General features: G+C 37.8%; 2 protein-coding genes across 3 annotated transcripts in view; one reads left to right on the top strand and one right to left on the bottom strand.

The window, feature by feature from the left end:
• Window positions 1–6,546, top strand: part of LOC134222829 (WAS/WASL-interacting protein family member 1) — a 72,352-nt gene extending 65,806 nt beyond the window's left edge. Inside the window, exon 9 of the mRNA XM_062701978.1 lies at window positions 5,668–6,546. The gene's annotated coding sequence lies outside the window, so the exon portion shown is untranslated. The remainder of the gene's footprint in view (window positions 1–5,667) is intronic.
• LOC134222830 (telomerase Cajal body protein 1 homolog) lies at window positions 6,405–16,640 on the bottom strand. Of its 2 annotated transcripts, XM_062701979.1 has the most exons (3): window positions 16,530–16,640; window positions 15,106–16,453; window positions 6,405–6,793 (listed from the first exon to the last, which is right to left on the bottom strand). In XM_062701979.1, exons 2-3 carry the CDS (start codon window positions 16,393–16,395, stop codon window positions 6,578–6,580), a joined length of 1,506 nt encoding a protein of 501 aa, XP_062557963.1. In that variant the 5' UTR covers window positions 16,396–16,453; window positions 16,530–16,640; the 3' UTR covers window positions 6,405–6,577. The 2 variants fall into 2 exon arrangements, with proteins under 2 accessions (XP_062557963.1, XP_062557964.1); XM_062701980.1 differs by lacking the exon at window positions 16,530–16,640 and having other exon boundaries at window positions 15,106–16,467.
• Between the last annotated feature and the right edge of the window lie 62 nt (window positions 16,641–16,702).

Genomic DNA, 16,702 nt, shown 5'->3' with positions numbered 1-16,702 from the left:
ACTAGATATCGACAGAAACTAACCATGTACTAAAAAACAAGTAATTCGGTTGTTATGCGCTGGAGTAATGAACGTTGCTGACGGGAATAGGGGTTGCTGCCCAAATGGTTCTCTACCCTATGTTTTTGCCTCTCGTATTTTAAATGTTTGTTTCCCGTAATTGCCTTTTTGCCTTGTTCTCGAATGTCTATCACCCTGTATCTGTCGTGATATGGCTTGGCTTTTGTTGTAACTAAGATTTCTTGAGAGCTGATATTTTCGTACTTTTTGGGTCCTGTGACTTGTCTTGTATTGTGTATCCTAACTTCTTGAGGAATATTATCACTAGCCGTCATAATTGCACCTTCTTTCATTAAATTTATGTCGTCCAGATTAAGAAAGGTCGCGTTGCCAAAAATTCTCTGTCGTGGAGTAAGCGGTGTAGTCAGGGTAGAAATATTTCACAGTCAATGCAGTGAAAAACATGGATCTCAGTAAAATCTGCAGTCGCCTTCATCGCCGCCGCGGTGAGTGCGACTGGGTGCAGCCGAAAAATCATTTCCAACACCGACCGTTCAATTTCGCATTCAGCCACTCACAAGTCGCTCTGACACGCTGCTCAGTTCGCGCCTTACGGTATGACTGTGAGTGGCCCATTTAAACGCGTGGTGAATTTTTTCAATTTGCTGGGTGAATCTGTACATTTTGCTGTGCTAAATTTCATCTTCGCGGCGCAGTGGGTGATGTGAGTTCTGTTGTTTACTTTTCTGCCTCTACGGGAATGTGAGGCTGATTTCAAAGCAGGAAGAAAATAAAAACATGATATAAAAAAACATCACCTTCATCCAGTGCTGCCGAAAATTTACAACCCTGGGTGTAGTAGAGTGTTTTCTGTTGTTGTATATGGCTGTGATCAGAGATACCGTGCTGTGCCCTTATTCCGTTCACCTAAGACAATGCGCTATGTCTAAAAGCTCTAAAAAATAGCCGTTTAGTATTTTGAAGCTGCAATTTCGCTACATAGTGTCATTTTCTATATACAATTGAAAATAAATTATGTTGGGATGCATTCATAGACTTAGGCTCCACTAGGGAAAACAAAATTGACCAATTATGTGGTCCTAATTCCAATCATCTGAAATGGCAATGTTCCTAATTCCGTTCATTCGTGTTCCTAATTCCAATCACCCGAAAAACATTTGATTTCTTGGAGATTTTAATACCAGGCATCATCTTTTCATTTATTATAATATTGCAAATAAAAAGCTTAAAATGTAATTTCCTTCCGAATGGAAAATATAATGAATGATATTATTGATATATAATTAATGATAATGAATGAAAATATAATGAACGATATTTTATAGTTTTGTTCAAATTGAATATTCTTTAAAGTTCCGATTCTTTGAAAAACCGGATAACCCTACTTCTACGAAGTATTCACGGATTTCGGTAAAACATAACCTTATTTGCAGCTCAGAGAGGGCAGTGTTTTTTTATAGAAATTCGCCAAGAAATTTCCGGATAAAGCTTTTAAACAAGAACGCCGCAATTATGGATTGTGCTGTTTAAAACTGTCCGTATTCTCCGGAAACCCTTTCTTAGCATTGTCCAGCATTCACTTTATAAAACATCATTAAATCATAAACTGAAAATATTTTTTTTTCCGTAACGAGTTGAAAAAGGTCCCATTATTTTTTCGAGTAGAGTCGTTAATGGAATTTCTTTCGGTCTGCCTGCTTTCGGGATACAATTTCAAATGTTCACCATTCATATGGCTTCATGTACGATGTATCTTTTCTTGCTCATAGATTTATATATTCTCAAACACGGAATTTTCGGAATCCATCCTCCAAACCCAATGAACGGAATAAGGAACGAGTAGATTTAGATGTACCCTTATTCCGGTCAAGATATTTTTCACTTTTCAGCATTTTCTATCGGAAAAATACAGGCAACAATTTGGTAATACGCTATAATGTTACCTGTTTTGTCTTGTTATGCTGTTGTGTTTGAAATCCAGGGCAAATTTTCACTTAAAAATGCTTAAATATTATGACAGACGTTCTTAGCAAGTGGGTTAATGAAAACAGTCAAAATGGCGCTCGTAGTGACAACCAACCAATTTTGTTTAAATTTTCACTATTGATCGCTAAAAATGACGCTGGTTTTCATTTCATTTCATGCATACATAACCATAGAAAAGTACGAGCATATTTTTCTGTTGTTTTCAGACAAAAACTCTTTATTATTTATCATTTTGTCTTACGTGAACGGAATTAGGCGCTGATTGGAATAAGGGCACAGCACGGTAACCCCTGTTAGACTGTTAGTTCATCTACCTTTCTCCTGTTTGCCATACACCTACATCTCTAAAAGGGTGTTGTGGAACCTCTCGACTGTGCCATTGCTGTCGCTACTACTAGCATAGTGAATGGCAACAGCGTGAGTTTCCAGAAAAGTTTTAAGATTTTGACTTCTGAATGAAGTTGTTCATCACATGTGATCAGTTTTGGTATGCCGAACGTTTTGAAGTATTCAGTGAGGGGTTCAATTAGTTCTTCCGATGTTTCATTGCAAATTTTGTGAATCTGAGAAAACTTCGAGAAAGAGTCAATGAGTGTTAGAAATTGTTCACCTTCTTTTACATAAACATCAATGAAGATTTTTTCAAGCGGTTTTTCATACTTCCTTCTTGTGATCTCGATGTTAAATAGTTTTCACCCATATTTCAGAAAATTTACACTGCCGTCATACGCATATTTGTCCCATGTTTGCTGGGATTTCCTATGTACATGGGACAGTTATTCATATAACGGCAGTGCAGTTTTTACAGTTTTTTACGAAGTTCTCAATTTTGGGGATCATTCCGGGGAAGAAGACAGACTTCTTGACTTCCTCATTTCGTAATTTTCCAACTTCTGTGGTTAAAATTGTGACATTTGTTGATAAAGTCAATTTGATAATAAATGAATAATCGGAGATGATGTCCCGAAGTTTGAGATTCGAGAAATGGATTTTCAAGCCGATGTTAAATATATTTAGAACTAGCAGAACGTACCCTGCGTTGCTCGGGTTTTGCCGTTCTAAATGTCAATTTATGAGTTTTTTTTGCGACGCCACACTCCTCTAGATCATTTTTTGTGCGATCGTATTGGGTTTCCTCACAACTCGCTCCAATATTCAATTTTCACAATGTTTCAACTTTCCCCTTAAATTCCTCTAACTCTAGCTCCAGACGATTCGATTGGTGAGGAAATCTTGCAAATCGGTCAACCCGTTCGTGAGTTATATTGCCTCAAAGAAAATGCAAACTCATTTTTATATATAGATAATTCGTTTGCAGGATAGGACAATGTCAACAGGAGCATTTTGGTGGAATACATGTCGTGTGTATGCTGGAAAGATTGATATGGGGAGTTTTCCTATTGTCATCACTGACTCTAAGGATTATCTGTAATTTAAATTGGTTTACTATTTCGGGATCGTAAGCAGGGTGGTTTTCGAAGAATTCATTTTTGAGAACAGTTTGATAATTAAGTTCGGTGCGAGGGATTCTAGACAATCCGTCGGCCACGACATTTTGTTTGCCTCGTTTATAGATAAGTTTGAAATCGAACAGTTTTAAATATAGCCGCTGTCTAGTGACCCGTCCTGTCGCGCCTTTTAATTCTTTAGTGAGGGTATTTTTTGCATCTAAGCTTGCAGGTTATTGGTTTTACAACATGGACAAAGCGAGGAATAAATCGCCTGTAATAGCTTATCATTCCCAAAAATGACTTCTATTCTTTTGGGTTCTTAGGCAGTGGCCAGTTTTTAATAGCCTCGATTAGGGTTAGGTTTGACTCCCTCCGGGGTCACTACGTAGCCGAGGAATTCAACTTCTTTCCGATCCCGATTCCGAGGTTAGATTCTCTTAAAGTTTGTAAGTTTTTCTTATATCCTGAAGGTGCTCTTCTAATGAGCGCGAGAATATTATAATATCGTCCATGTATAGACGAAACATCTAATATTCAAGTGCTTGCGAAAGACGGAATCCATGATCCTTTGAACTGTAGCGGGGGCATTTTCAGGTATTCGAACGAACTCGAATTTACCTCCATCTACATTGGAGGCCGTTTTTGGAATGTCGGTATTGATCGATCTCGATTTGGTGGAAACCGCTAGCGAGATCCAGCACCGTTTAAGTATTGTGCTTGGCCAAGTCGATCCAGAATTTTACTAATTTCTGGAATCGGGTATCGATCAGCAAGAGTTTTTTCGTTCAACTTCCTGTAATCGATAACAATAACGATAACTTCTGCTAGAATTGTCCATTTTCTTGGGCACTACCCAATGTCGTCTGAAGTTGTGATCTTATGTTGGGTAAGATTCCTTTTATTGTCGCGGAACGTAGATACGGAATAAAGTTCATGGCTTGATCTTCTGTCTCCTGGTAGCTTTAAAATTTAGTTCCTCATCATTTCTGATGGTAATTATTTTCTGTAGGAATTGCAATCGGGAGCTCTGGTTAATTTAATTCTTCCACTTCGTTAATAAGAGACACAGCGCGTAGCTTTGGCTGCACGACTAGCTTCTTGAACGAATATTGTTTATGCGGATTAGGCTGCGATGTGTTGGGTTGCATTGGTTGTTGTTATAGCCCTTACGTATAGACTGGAGAAGGACCTCCTCGAGCCATGCTACAAACTCTTTTTTGTTGCCCGAAAATTCGAACAAGAATTTAAACGGATCGGGGAGCTTGAACGCATTTCCAACCTGTTTATTTCTTTTCATCATTTGAGCACGTAGCCTGATCAGTTCATGCCGAAGCTCGTTCATCTCAAAATCATGGTCATTTTTTTTGTGTGTTGCAAGTTGCAACTTAAGCTCGCCGACCATAGTCTTGAGCTGCTCAATACAATCTTTTCGTTTCTAACAGTAAGGGCCTTTTCGTGAAACTATGAAAGCACTAAATTCACTTAAATCACTAAGTTAAGGGCGGAAAATGCGGTGAACCTTACGTGAGTTTGAAGAACATCTGTGGGTTGCGATATGGCGGATATCGTTCGTCGATATCGTTGCCTTTTCAGCTTCTGTGGTCCTTGAGGCGATATCACTTGTTTAACAAATCACTTGCGATCTTACTTCTTAGGTATTTTTTTTTGTCACGAACGAGTTTTTAAAAACTAAGCTTGAAAACACATTATTACCGCGTACTCCACTTATCGACTACTTACTATGAAATCTAAAACAAGAAAGAGAGCGAGCCACGATGCTGTGAATGCGATAAAAGTGAATCATATGAACTAATTGTGCTTACCTTACGCATTTTGCGCATCCTAACACCTGATTTGCAGTGCGGCGGGCGTGGCGTGATGTGCCACCTTGCATAAAACTGCCCCTACTGACTAACTTTCCTAACAGGATTTCCTAACGGTGAAGTGATCGTTATGTGGAGTGAAGTTGAAAATGAATGTGGAATTCAAAATTATACCCATAATCTTATTTCTTCTCCGAAGAATTCTTTTCAAATATAGGAAACAAATTCTGGGATATGGTGCATTTTGGGAATGGTACATTTCGGGAAATAGTTTTCAGAGAAATGGCACTTTCTGGGGAATGTTATAAAATCGTTTGCATCAAGTGTGTTGTTTATCACTCTTAAACATAATATTAACAATAATTATATCAATTATTTAATTGCAGTACAATCCCCCAAAAGTCATGATCCGAAATCACAAATTGTGCAAGTCAAACTCCAGACACACTAATCCGATGTTCACCCCGCTGTATTCCGTAAGTCAGTCATCGTTGTCGTTAGACGTTATTGTTGGAACACGAGCCAAACAGTACAGTAATTTATTAGACAAGTATAACAATTTATTTAAAAGAGCAAAATGCTACAAAATCATATCAAAGTCTAAACAGTAATCGAAACAATGAAAAAGAGAAAAACAAAAATAGAACAGGATACCTACATTTAGTGAAAGCAGTGAAACAATCGTCGGGTCATCGTAAATTTCTCGTTCACACAGGCACACATAGATACATCTAAAATGCAACGCAATATATGAAGCAGCGCACTACTTAGGAAAAAGTAAAGAAAATGTAAATACTTCCTGATAGGGACTTTTTTTTCGTTGTCAAGCGAAATTTACTTATGATAGCTTCGAAATCTTTCTTCGTAGGAAAGTGAAAACACACAACCAGAGAAACGCAAATACCCACATTCAGTATAAAAGAAGAAAGTGTATACAAACAGCAGTTACTGTTTCCTCGTTGCATGACACCTTTAGTAAAAAAAATGACTCAAAGATAATAATGGAAACAATTTAATAATACTATGCAATTAACAAACAAATAAGATGCAAATAACCAACTTTAAAGAATTCCCGAATCGTTGCCGCGATTTGGGTTGGAACACGAAGGGAAAGCAGTTACAATTAAAATAATTATTCTTTATTAATTTTATTGTTACTTTGTAAATATTATAAATATTTAATCCTTCTTTACAATTAACTGGAGATGATTTTAATCTATTTCGAAGGCGAAAAATGAAGAAGAAAATCGTGATCTAAACCAGAACGTTGCGTTGCCCGGTCACCGAATCGGGCTGTTATTCCTCCGAAAGGGCCTTGCCAATCCACCACAGGGTGAGGGAGTTCTCCGGTGTCTCGCGGTGGGCTTTGTCGTCCGCCAGTTGTTGGTCGTCCAGTTGGTCGGTGTAGTCGACGGAGTCTGCATTCGGGTGGAACTGGCCGCTCGTCGTGGCCACGATCGGTCTCGTCGGGTGGAACGACACACCGTTGCAACAGTCTCGATGCAGGGGGAACTGTTGGGGTAGATTGAAGAATAGTTGCTATTATGCAGATAACCAGTGATGGGTGTTCTACGAAAGGCTGATATCTCATAAGACTGAAAATCTGACAAGGCTAAAGTAGGGGAACTGTTCCATTTTCCATCTCACTGAACATTTATTCATCTCATCGCAAAACAAAGAAAAATCACAAAAATAAAAAACAAATCAAATTCCTCTTCATTGCTGAGCTATGAGATGAAGTGCCGAACCGTTCCCCCAGCAGAAGGCTGAAACAAAGGTTGAAATGTATCGACAGGTGAGATGCAATGAATTCCACCCGTATGATGTTGATGATACAAGTTGAGTGGTTTATTTATTTATTATTAACATTAACAGGCAATAGAGCCCAAATTATTATATATTTATTTTTATTTGTTTTTAAACTGTGGAAAATACATTTTGTGTTTAGTTTTCTTGAGATTTGAGATTTGGAAAACCCTTGCAACAGTATATAGTTCTATGCACAATTTGTTCAATTACATTCAACTTAATAATTTAGCTATGAAAGGAAAATGTTCTTATGAAAAAAAAACCTTCGAATTTGATTTAGTTTAAGAAAAACAAAAAAGGGAAATGGAGTATTCTACTTATAAACTAATATCACAGCGAGCTAAACTGCCAGTTCTTGCAGTAGCGGGTTCGTTGACGATGAGCAGCTTAGGTTGAATTTAGGCAGCAGTCTCGTAAACCAATCGTTCAGTTGCTCGACTCCAGCAATCCTGTGGACGTCCACCGTTGGATGGGATGGTTCAAGATCCAGTATCATCTTAAGCAGTCGGTTTTGCTTTACCTGTATTTTATTCCTGTGGCTTTGGGCGCAGTTATACCAGGCTGGAAATCCGTAAGTAATCGTTGGTCGGAATACGGTTTTGTACAACAAAAGTTTAATATTTTTGTCTAAGCGCGATCTTCTTTTCACGAGTGGATAGAGTGCTCTAGTGAGCTTGTTAAATTTCTTGATGCAGTTGTTGGTATGCAGTCCAAAAGTTAACTTTTTGTCCAGTGTTAGTCCTAAGATATACTGAACATTCTGACCATGGAATGTCGATGTCTCCACATGTTATTTCATTCTGCCGCATATACCGAGGACTTCGCCGACGAGTAAAGAAAATTGCCTGACATTTAGCTGGATTGGTCTTGATTTTCCATTTACGCTGATATTCAAGAATAGCATTTTGAGCTCTCTGAAGTTTTTCGATGATCTCTTGTGGTTCCCGATGGGAAGCGAGGAATCCAGTATCATCGGCGAAGAAATAGTACTGGACCCCGTCAACCTTGACAATGTCCGCCGAAAAGATGTTATACAATGTGGGGCTCAGTACAGAACCCTGGGGTACTCCGAACGGTACACGTTTGTGTTCGGATGAACACCCTTTTACAGAGACTTCAAAAGTTCTGTCCTTCAGGAAGCTCCGTATAATTTTTATGATTCGAACTGGGAAGTTTGCCTGGAGCATTTTATACAGAACCGCGTCATGCCACACCGAATCATAGGCTTTCTCCACGTCTAACAAAATAAGCCCAGTAGAGTATCCTTCCTCAAATCTTTGCCTCACTTCTTTTACCAGTCTTGCAGTTTGGTGATTAGTGGAGTGACCTTTTTGAAACCCAAATTGCTCATACGGTATGATGCGATTGGTATCCAAGTGACTTTCAATGCGAGTTAAAATGATACGCTCAAACAGTTTACTTATCGATGAGAGTAAACTGATTGGTCTGTAATTGGACGGTAAGGTGGCATCTTTGTTTGGCTTTGGAATTGCAACTATTACTGCATGTTTCCATTCTTGTGGAAAGTAACAGAGTTTGATACAAGCAGAAAATAGTTTGGAAATAAATACTCTTGCTTTCCGCGGAAGTTTCTTGAGCAGACAATTTCTAATTTTATCAATTCCGGGAGCTTTTCTCGGCTTCAATTTTCGAATTATTTTATCGACTTCTTTTGGTTGTACCAGCCCAGAGTTGTCGGTTGGTACAGCTGATTGGTCAATCTGTACGATTGAGTCTTGCACGATAGCTGCAGTGATAGGATCATCAGCGAGCTGGTTGTCATGTGACTTTTCAAAATTTGAAGCTAGAAGAGGAGGGCTGTACTTACAGTGGTTTTTTAAAGCTTTCGTTATACGCCAGATCTTGTTGTCTCCTCGTTCTAAGGACAGTAATGTACTTTGGAATTTGCTGAAACGTGTCCGGGTACAGTCGTAGCGAATTCGCTCGTTCAAAGAAGAAACAATCTCCTTCAGTATGGGATCCCTCGTTCTCATCCATTGACGTCGGCGACAATTGCGGAGTCGAATTAGTTGCTGAGTTTCATCTGATATGCGGGCAACTTCATATGGCTGATAGACGGCTACTGGAACGGCAGCTGCTTCGATAGAGCCCAAATGATGTGTCTTAAACTATAAAACAATAAACAACATTGGTATTATCATATTCACTGAAGCAATAAACAATCATAAGCTACAACAGAAACTAACACTTGAATATCTAAATTAACAATAATTGCAAAAAAATAACTAGCTAATATGCGGGATACCACGTAGTACGGTGCTTGCTTACAAATTCTCGACATCTGGTATACTGGGGCCATGTAGACGCATCCAGAGCAATGGATCTCCATTTATTATCAAGAACGACTTTGAATGAAATATAGTCCATTTCTTCGCACGACTTCCATCTTGTTACGAGCTTTGTAACATTATGTGTTTCTTCTAATCCCGTTATTCCGAGTGAATTGCATACTGAAGTATCGATTTCTCGTTCTGTTACCCGATTATCGATGTTTGATAGCAACAGTGAAAACGATTGTTTCGCTTTAGCACCAGAGTTGATATTTGAGCCAACACTGCAAGAAGCCTCCAGTCCAACAAATATTTCATCCAGAGCCTTTGATGAGGTGATCGGCGTAGAACTCTTTGCGCAAAGTCTTCCAATGTCTTCACAATGTCGGAAACTTGGCATTTCAATATGCTTATTTCGCTCATTATTTGTCCTTCTTCCGTCGCTTTTGGCCCATTGTGCTTCTTCACATGATCTCCATCGCACGCTTGGCACTCATCGGTTTGAAACAGCAATGTAGATAAAGTACTCAAACACTCGTTGCAAAACCACATGACATTATTAATCAAAACATCCACAGTAGCTTGATTATGTAAGTCCAACGCAGTGTGCGTGGAACCTTTCGCAGAGCAGTAATTTCTATTCGCCAAACACGAAGATCATACAGCAGGGATTCTGTTGAGCGTTCTTCTTCAATTATAACAAGCGGAAAGACGGTTTTAAATCAGATTTTCTCGGCAACAGAAAAGTGAACCAATGTAATCGTCAGATGAGCAACTGTCTAGCAACTGGTTGAATAGTGAATAAAAAATAAAGATGAATAATAAGAAATAAAGAATAAGGAATTGAAAACAAAGAACAAAGAATAAAAAAATAAAAGATGGAATAATAATAAATAAAGAACAAAGAAAAAAAGGAATAAGGAAATACAAGGAAGAAGGAAGGAAGAAAATGGAGGAGGGTAAAGTATAAAGAAGAAGGCAGAAGAAAGAAGGAAAAAGAAGAGAGGAACAAAGAAGGAAGAAAGAAAAAAGAAGAGAAAAGGAGGAACAAGATAGAAGGAAAAAGGGAGGAAGAAAGATGGAAGAAAAAGTAAGTAAAAGGAAGATGAAAAAAGTACACGCAGAGAAATGTTTTTTAATCTCAATGATATTATGTATAAAAACAATAAAAATAATTATTGTTCCCCGGCTAATAATTTTATTTGTTGAATTCAACAAAAAATCAGATTTGATTAGACGAAAAATATTGTTGTTTCTACAATGTTCCAAAACAGCACACAAAATAAAAATTGTTGAATTTACAATATATTTTTTGTTTGTACAAAAAATATTTTTAATTCAAAAAGAAAAATTTTTGCTTTCAACAATTTTTTTTTTAAATTCAAAAAATAAATAAATATTATAATCAAAAATTTATTTTCAATGTTATATAAAATTTCTTGTGACAACAATGAAAATTTTTGAATTAAATATAAGGTACCCCGGGGCAAGTGGGACCTAAAAAACGCTTGTTCAGCAAAATCGCTAAAGCATATTTAGATAACAGGGTATTTCAATACATTAACCACGGATACATCATTATATGCTTCCGTTGTTGAAGTGTAGACGTGTTGTAAGTCATTTATTCAGTTACAAAAATATTGGTAGTGACATAAATAAATTTACCTGCGGGACCCACTTACCCCTTCAAACGGGGCAAGTGGGACCTATTCTGCTCTATACTGTCGAACGAAACTAATTTGAAAAAGTAGATATAATGCTCATGCAATTTCTGAGTTGTAGAATTTCAGATCATGGATGGAGGTTCATTGCTGGTCAGACTTTTGTTTTTGGCAAAAGAAAGGGATTAGGTACAATGTTAGCAGATATAAAATCAAGACAACAGCCGGTTTACCGTTTAATTGTCTGTTGTCTGGCTTTACATTAGCTTACTTTCTTACCGAATGTGTTAGATTGAAGAGATAAGCAAATCTTTGTTCACTTTTCGAATGAATGTTTCTCTGTTTAACACAAATTATTACATAACTTAGAATCTCAAAAGGAACGTTTTTATTCAGGCGGTGTTGTTAATTTGTAATAGAACGAAATGGCCAATTTATGTCTTAAGCACCTAATTTATTTTAAAATCTGTTAATCTGATGCGAAGTTTAAAAATAAACAAAACTTAAGACAAAACCTGTTGATCTATTGTAGAATAAGTAGATTGTTTGCACTGTAAACGGAAAATTTTGCATAGTTATTACCATTGCTCTTTTCCATGAGGGAGAAAATTTTCAGAAAGTATAATACACATTTGGTAAATCAACTGTACACTACTTCTTAGCAACTAAACCAACGATATTAACTGCATTTGATTCAGATCCATATGATATATGAGTGTCGAAGTTATTTTTTACTAGACAACAATCTAAAAACAGGTAAAATGGCTCTATCAAAAATGTTGTTCAAATATGTCCCACTTGCCCCATGTATGTTAAAAATCAAGGGAAAGTGAAAATTGCAGATTTTGGTTTTAATCAAATCTTTTAAATCGTTTTTGATGTCACGCAATTATTTAATTGCTCAAAATATTCACTTTCCACATCAATGATGAATTCAGGAACGACTATTTTGTTGGAAATCCATTGAATTAAAATAAAAGTGATGGATTTTGCCGGTAGTTTAAAGTCATGATTAAACAATAACAATAGTATGGTGCCGTAAATGGTTTTGATTCCAATTTTTTTTGTGTCAGGCGAATTCGTTGATAATTTTGCTTCATCTTTCTAGAACATTGTTACCATTACAAATGTTCACCGATTAATCGGCAGCCATAGTTACCCACTTACCCCGTATTTTCACTTGCCCCGGGGTACCTTATTTCAGTTTTGATTTTAAAAATAAAATATTTGGGTTTAAAAAATATTTCAATAATTTTATTTTTTAGTTCAAAAAGGTAGATTTTCTCTGCGTGTAACAGGGAAGAAGGAAGAAAGAAGGGAGAAGGAAGTTGGATGAAGGAAGAATGAAGAAAGAATGAGTTGTGGGAAAAGGGAAGAAGAAAAATGAAAGAATGAAGATGGAGGAAAGAAAAAGGAAAAAGGAAATAGAAGAATGAGGAAAGAATAATGAAAGAGGAAAAAGAAAGAAAAAAGGAAGATAGGAAAAAAGAAGAAGAAAACATTAAGAATAAAAAAGAATGAAGGAACAAGGAGCGAGGAGGAATGTGGAAGATGAAAGAAGGAAGAAGATATATTTTCAGGGATTTCGACTGGATCTGTTGCTTATAATTTGGTTTTTCGACTTTCAGTCACATGAAAATGTTGATAATTTTAAATCATTGCCAACGTTCCGATCCGGAAATTTGGATCTTCATCAGGGCTCGAAATTAATCAACCTGTCTATTGGAGTGTTGGTCACACGATGGACCAGGTGGGGTCCGTAGTACTAGTGTCAAATGGGGTGGGGTACATTTGACATTCCTTCGTGTGACCAACACTCCAATAGACAGGTTGATTAATTTCGAGCCCTGATGAAGATCCAAACTTCAGAATCGGAACGTTGGCAATGATTTAAAATTATCAACATTTTCATGTAAATGAAAGCCGAAAAACCAAATTATAGAAGGAGATATAAGTATGAAGGAAGAAGGAATAGAAAAGGAAGATCACAAGAAGGAAGAGGGAAGAAGGTAGACCACTTTTCGGGTCTTCATCGGGGGAAAGTCAGTATTATCGTTTTTCGAAACGTTGGGATAAAATCAAAATTATCGTTTGATTACTGAGACTGCATAGCCGAAACGTAGCACAATTTCACTGATTCTGGTCAATCACGGAGTAGCAACCATAGATATGCGTAGTCAGTCAAAGCTAAGCTAAGCTTTCTTTCTTTATTTTTCCTTCTTCCTTCTACCTTCTTCCCTCTTCCTTCTTTCTTCTTGTAATCCCGCCTGATCAGTTGAACCCCTATCATAATCAGTGAAATTGGATTGTGGATTGTTCAAGCATTCTAAACTAAAATATTAAAATGATCAATAACGGCGCCAGACACGTCCCTGTAGTCAATTAGGATAAGGGAAGGAATATTATTTGCTATTTGAAGGCCTTGTTCACCTCCGCGTCTCCACAAAATCTCAGGAACGATTATTAGTTAGTCGGTAGGCATCGTTGGATCTGGATTCACTCTGATAAGCGATCGACTGTGCCAATTTTGTTTCACATTTTAACTAACTATGACTCGGCCGCACAAATCAAAACTAACTAACTTGCTGCACACCGAGCAGGAACACGATCAAACGCGTATTAATTGATTTACTTCTCGACTGCACACAGCACAACGATACCAGATCGAAAAGAAAGAAAAAAAAACAGTATAATCCACCTAGGGGTTATGTTGTCTTTCTCGTGTATTATAAAATGTAACAAGAAAACCACATAAGAGAGGTCAAAATTGCACTTTAGGTAGATAGATTCAGTTATTTCTATTAATTCACAATTATTTGCGTTCATGTAACTGCACAGCATTTTGAATTTATTTTTCATTGTTTTTGGAGTGATTTAGCTTTCACTTCAGAAAAAAGATGGAAGATGGGAGATGAAAGCAAGAAAAAGGAAGAAGAAAGGCGGAAGAAGATAGAAGGAGGAAAAACAAAGGAAGAGGGATTCTAGGAACTAGGAAATAGGAAGAACTAGGAAATCTAAGGAACTAGAACTAGGAGTTCTAGGATTCTAAGAATTAGGAAATAGGAAGTAAGAAGAAAGAAAAAAAGGAAAAAGGAAGACGGATGAAAGAAGAATAAGAAAGGAAGAAAAAGGGAGGGAAGAATGAAGAATAAAAAATCATGGCAAGAATAAAAAAAAACAAATACTACCTCCAAATTTACAATACAACAATACAATACAACGTTAGTCTCCATATTTACGTCAAATGTGAATGCGTCCATAAAAATGTGTTTCTACCGTTTTTTAGCTTTTCGAGTTTCAAGGCTTTTGTTATTTCAGCCTTATGTCATTAGAGGACGGAGTCCTACGATTGGCTGAAACACACAAGGTTAAATACTCATGAGGCTGAAAGTCTCACAACACTGTAAAGTATCAGAAGGCTGAAACGTAACGAAAGGCTATTTTTTTTTTGTTGTATTATTTTTGTGATTTTTTGATATAAGTTCCCCACACGAAAGGCTGAAATATCTGAGAAGAAAGAAGAAGGGAGAGAAGGAACAAAAAAGAAAGAGAAGGTAGAAAGGGATACGATAGAAAAAAATGAAAGAAGGAAAAATGATAGAAGCAAGATGATAGAAGGAAACAGAAAGAAGAAGGGAGAAATAAGAAGATGAAAAAAAAGCATCAAGATGGAGTCACAAGAAGATTTAGATTTATTTCCATTTGTGCCCTTGTTGACGTCAAATGTAAATTTTTCCATTGAAATATGATTCTCAGGATTTTTCAGCCTTTCGAGTTTACGCCTTTTGTTATTCCAGCCTTAAGTAAGATTTTTACTTTTTCAGCCTTTCATGTTTAGCCTTATGTGGAAGTCGATTATGGTAAAATATTGAAATAGCATCGGATATGCATATCTCCATTAGGAGTATATAAAATCTTCAACTAGTAATACATATTGTTAAACAATGAGCGTGTCAAATAGGGGTACCACCCTCCCACAAATATATAACAAAACTAATGGAAGAGCTCTAGTAGCTATTATTCATGTGAGCTCTAAACACAATGATCTTGTACAACTACTCACATCATACTTCCGGTACGATTTGCCAATCGTATCGATCTCCCGCAGGTTCCAAACCCGCACCACCCCGTCGGTATTTCCTGTGGCGAGCCATTCCCCGAACGGGGAAGCATCGAAGTACATCCGCTGGTTGGTATCACAGGAACGCTCCAGCACATGGAACGGTTTTTGCAAATTGCGAATGTCCCACAGCATCAGTTTGTTGTCCTTTCGTCCGCCAGAGGCGAACAGATTTGTCCGGGGGATAAACTTCAGCCAAGTGACGCCAGCATTGTGACTGTACTCCCGGGAGTTGTTCCCCACAGGAATAGTCTGGTGCGAGTTGGTCGATAACGCAGTGATGGTCCGATTCCAGGATCCAAAAATTAGCAGATTTGGCAGCGGCGTACAAACGGTCATACAGGAAGCTGTAACTTTTGTTGGGAAGGACGCAATCTCTCTGCCCGGGGCTTTAACGTCGAATGTTTTAATACTCTTCTTGTATCCACCGTAGATGAATCCGCCGTCAATGGACCAGGTCAGACTGAGTGCAGCTTCTACTTCATCCACCGCATTGTAGCCTTTGTAGGAGCATCTTAGCTTGCCCGTGTAGGCGTCCCACATTTGAATAGGCTCATGCTGCCTGGACGCAATCCATACGCTCGTTTCTGGCATGGAGCTGTGCATTCCTGGATACCACTTATAGTCGTACACTAGAGTCGTTTCTCGCACGTGCACTGCTGATTCCATTAGATTGACCGGTCGCTGGGGAGAAACCTCCTGTGCTTCGTACATGTCGGCTGGGAGCTCAAAGACATGCATTCCGTCGTTGTTAGCAGTAGTCAGCACACACGAGCCATCCGGAGACCACAGACAACCGCGGATGTAGTTTTGCTTAGCTGCTCTATCCCATGAACAGCGGCCTATCTCGTGAGCACTAAGTGACTGAAAATAATCCTGTTCATACCCATTCCACACAGCTTCTTTCGATTCATTACGTTCCTCCATCGGGGTATCTTCCACATGGTTCAGGTTTTCCACGAGTGGAGTCACTTCTTGAGGTTCAGAAGTTGTATCGCCTTTATTCTCTTCCAGCAATACGTCTTCGTCCAGTAGAACTATTTCGGAATCTGTACCGAGATTTTGCGTACCATTGTCTAACAGTTTAGCTTCTATTTCATCTTGATCCAATTGATTTTCAATTATCATAGACTCGATTTCAACATTGAATTTTGATAACGATGCTTCCTTCGTCGGATCAGGGAATTCCTCCGAGGGTAATATCACTTCAACCTCACTTACATCTGCCGACATGACTGTGATGATTATTCTATTGGATTACCGGTTAAATAAACCGGCAATAAAAATACACCTGTAAATATGGCACTAATGTTAAATGAACTACTTTCTTTTTGTAGCATAACTATCAACATAGGTACTGTACGAACCTCTTTGGGATTGTATGATAATCAGAATAACTAAATTCAAAAATATGTGATTCAAAAACAAGTCAAGCCGGACGACTGAGCACCTTTACCACCTTTACATTAAAACAAAAACAATCATCAACAACATTATCGCGATAATGATGAATTTTGACAACGAGAAACTTCAAATTTGG

This window comes from Armigeres subalbatus, chromosome 3 (assembly GCF_024139115.2).
Source record: "Armigeres subalbatus isolate Guangzhou_Male chromosome 3, GZ_Asu_2, whole genome shotgun sequence".
Taxonomy (NCBI): Eukaryota; Metazoa; Arthropoda; class Insecta; order Diptera; family Culicidae; genus Armigeres; species Armigeres subalbatus.
This window is presented reverse-complemented; position numbering and strand designations above follow the sequence as displayed.

Bases quoted from the DNA above. Each gene is read 5' to 3' on its own strand.
- LOC134222830 (XM_062701979.1), bottom strand. From the start codon at position 16,395: ATGTCGGCAGATGTAAGTGAGGTTGAAGTGATATTACCCTCGGAGGAA. The intron at 6,794-15,105 runs GTGAGTAGTTGT...CTACCCCAACAG, and splicing joins AATCGTACCGGAAGTATGAT to TTCCCCCTGCATCGAGACTG.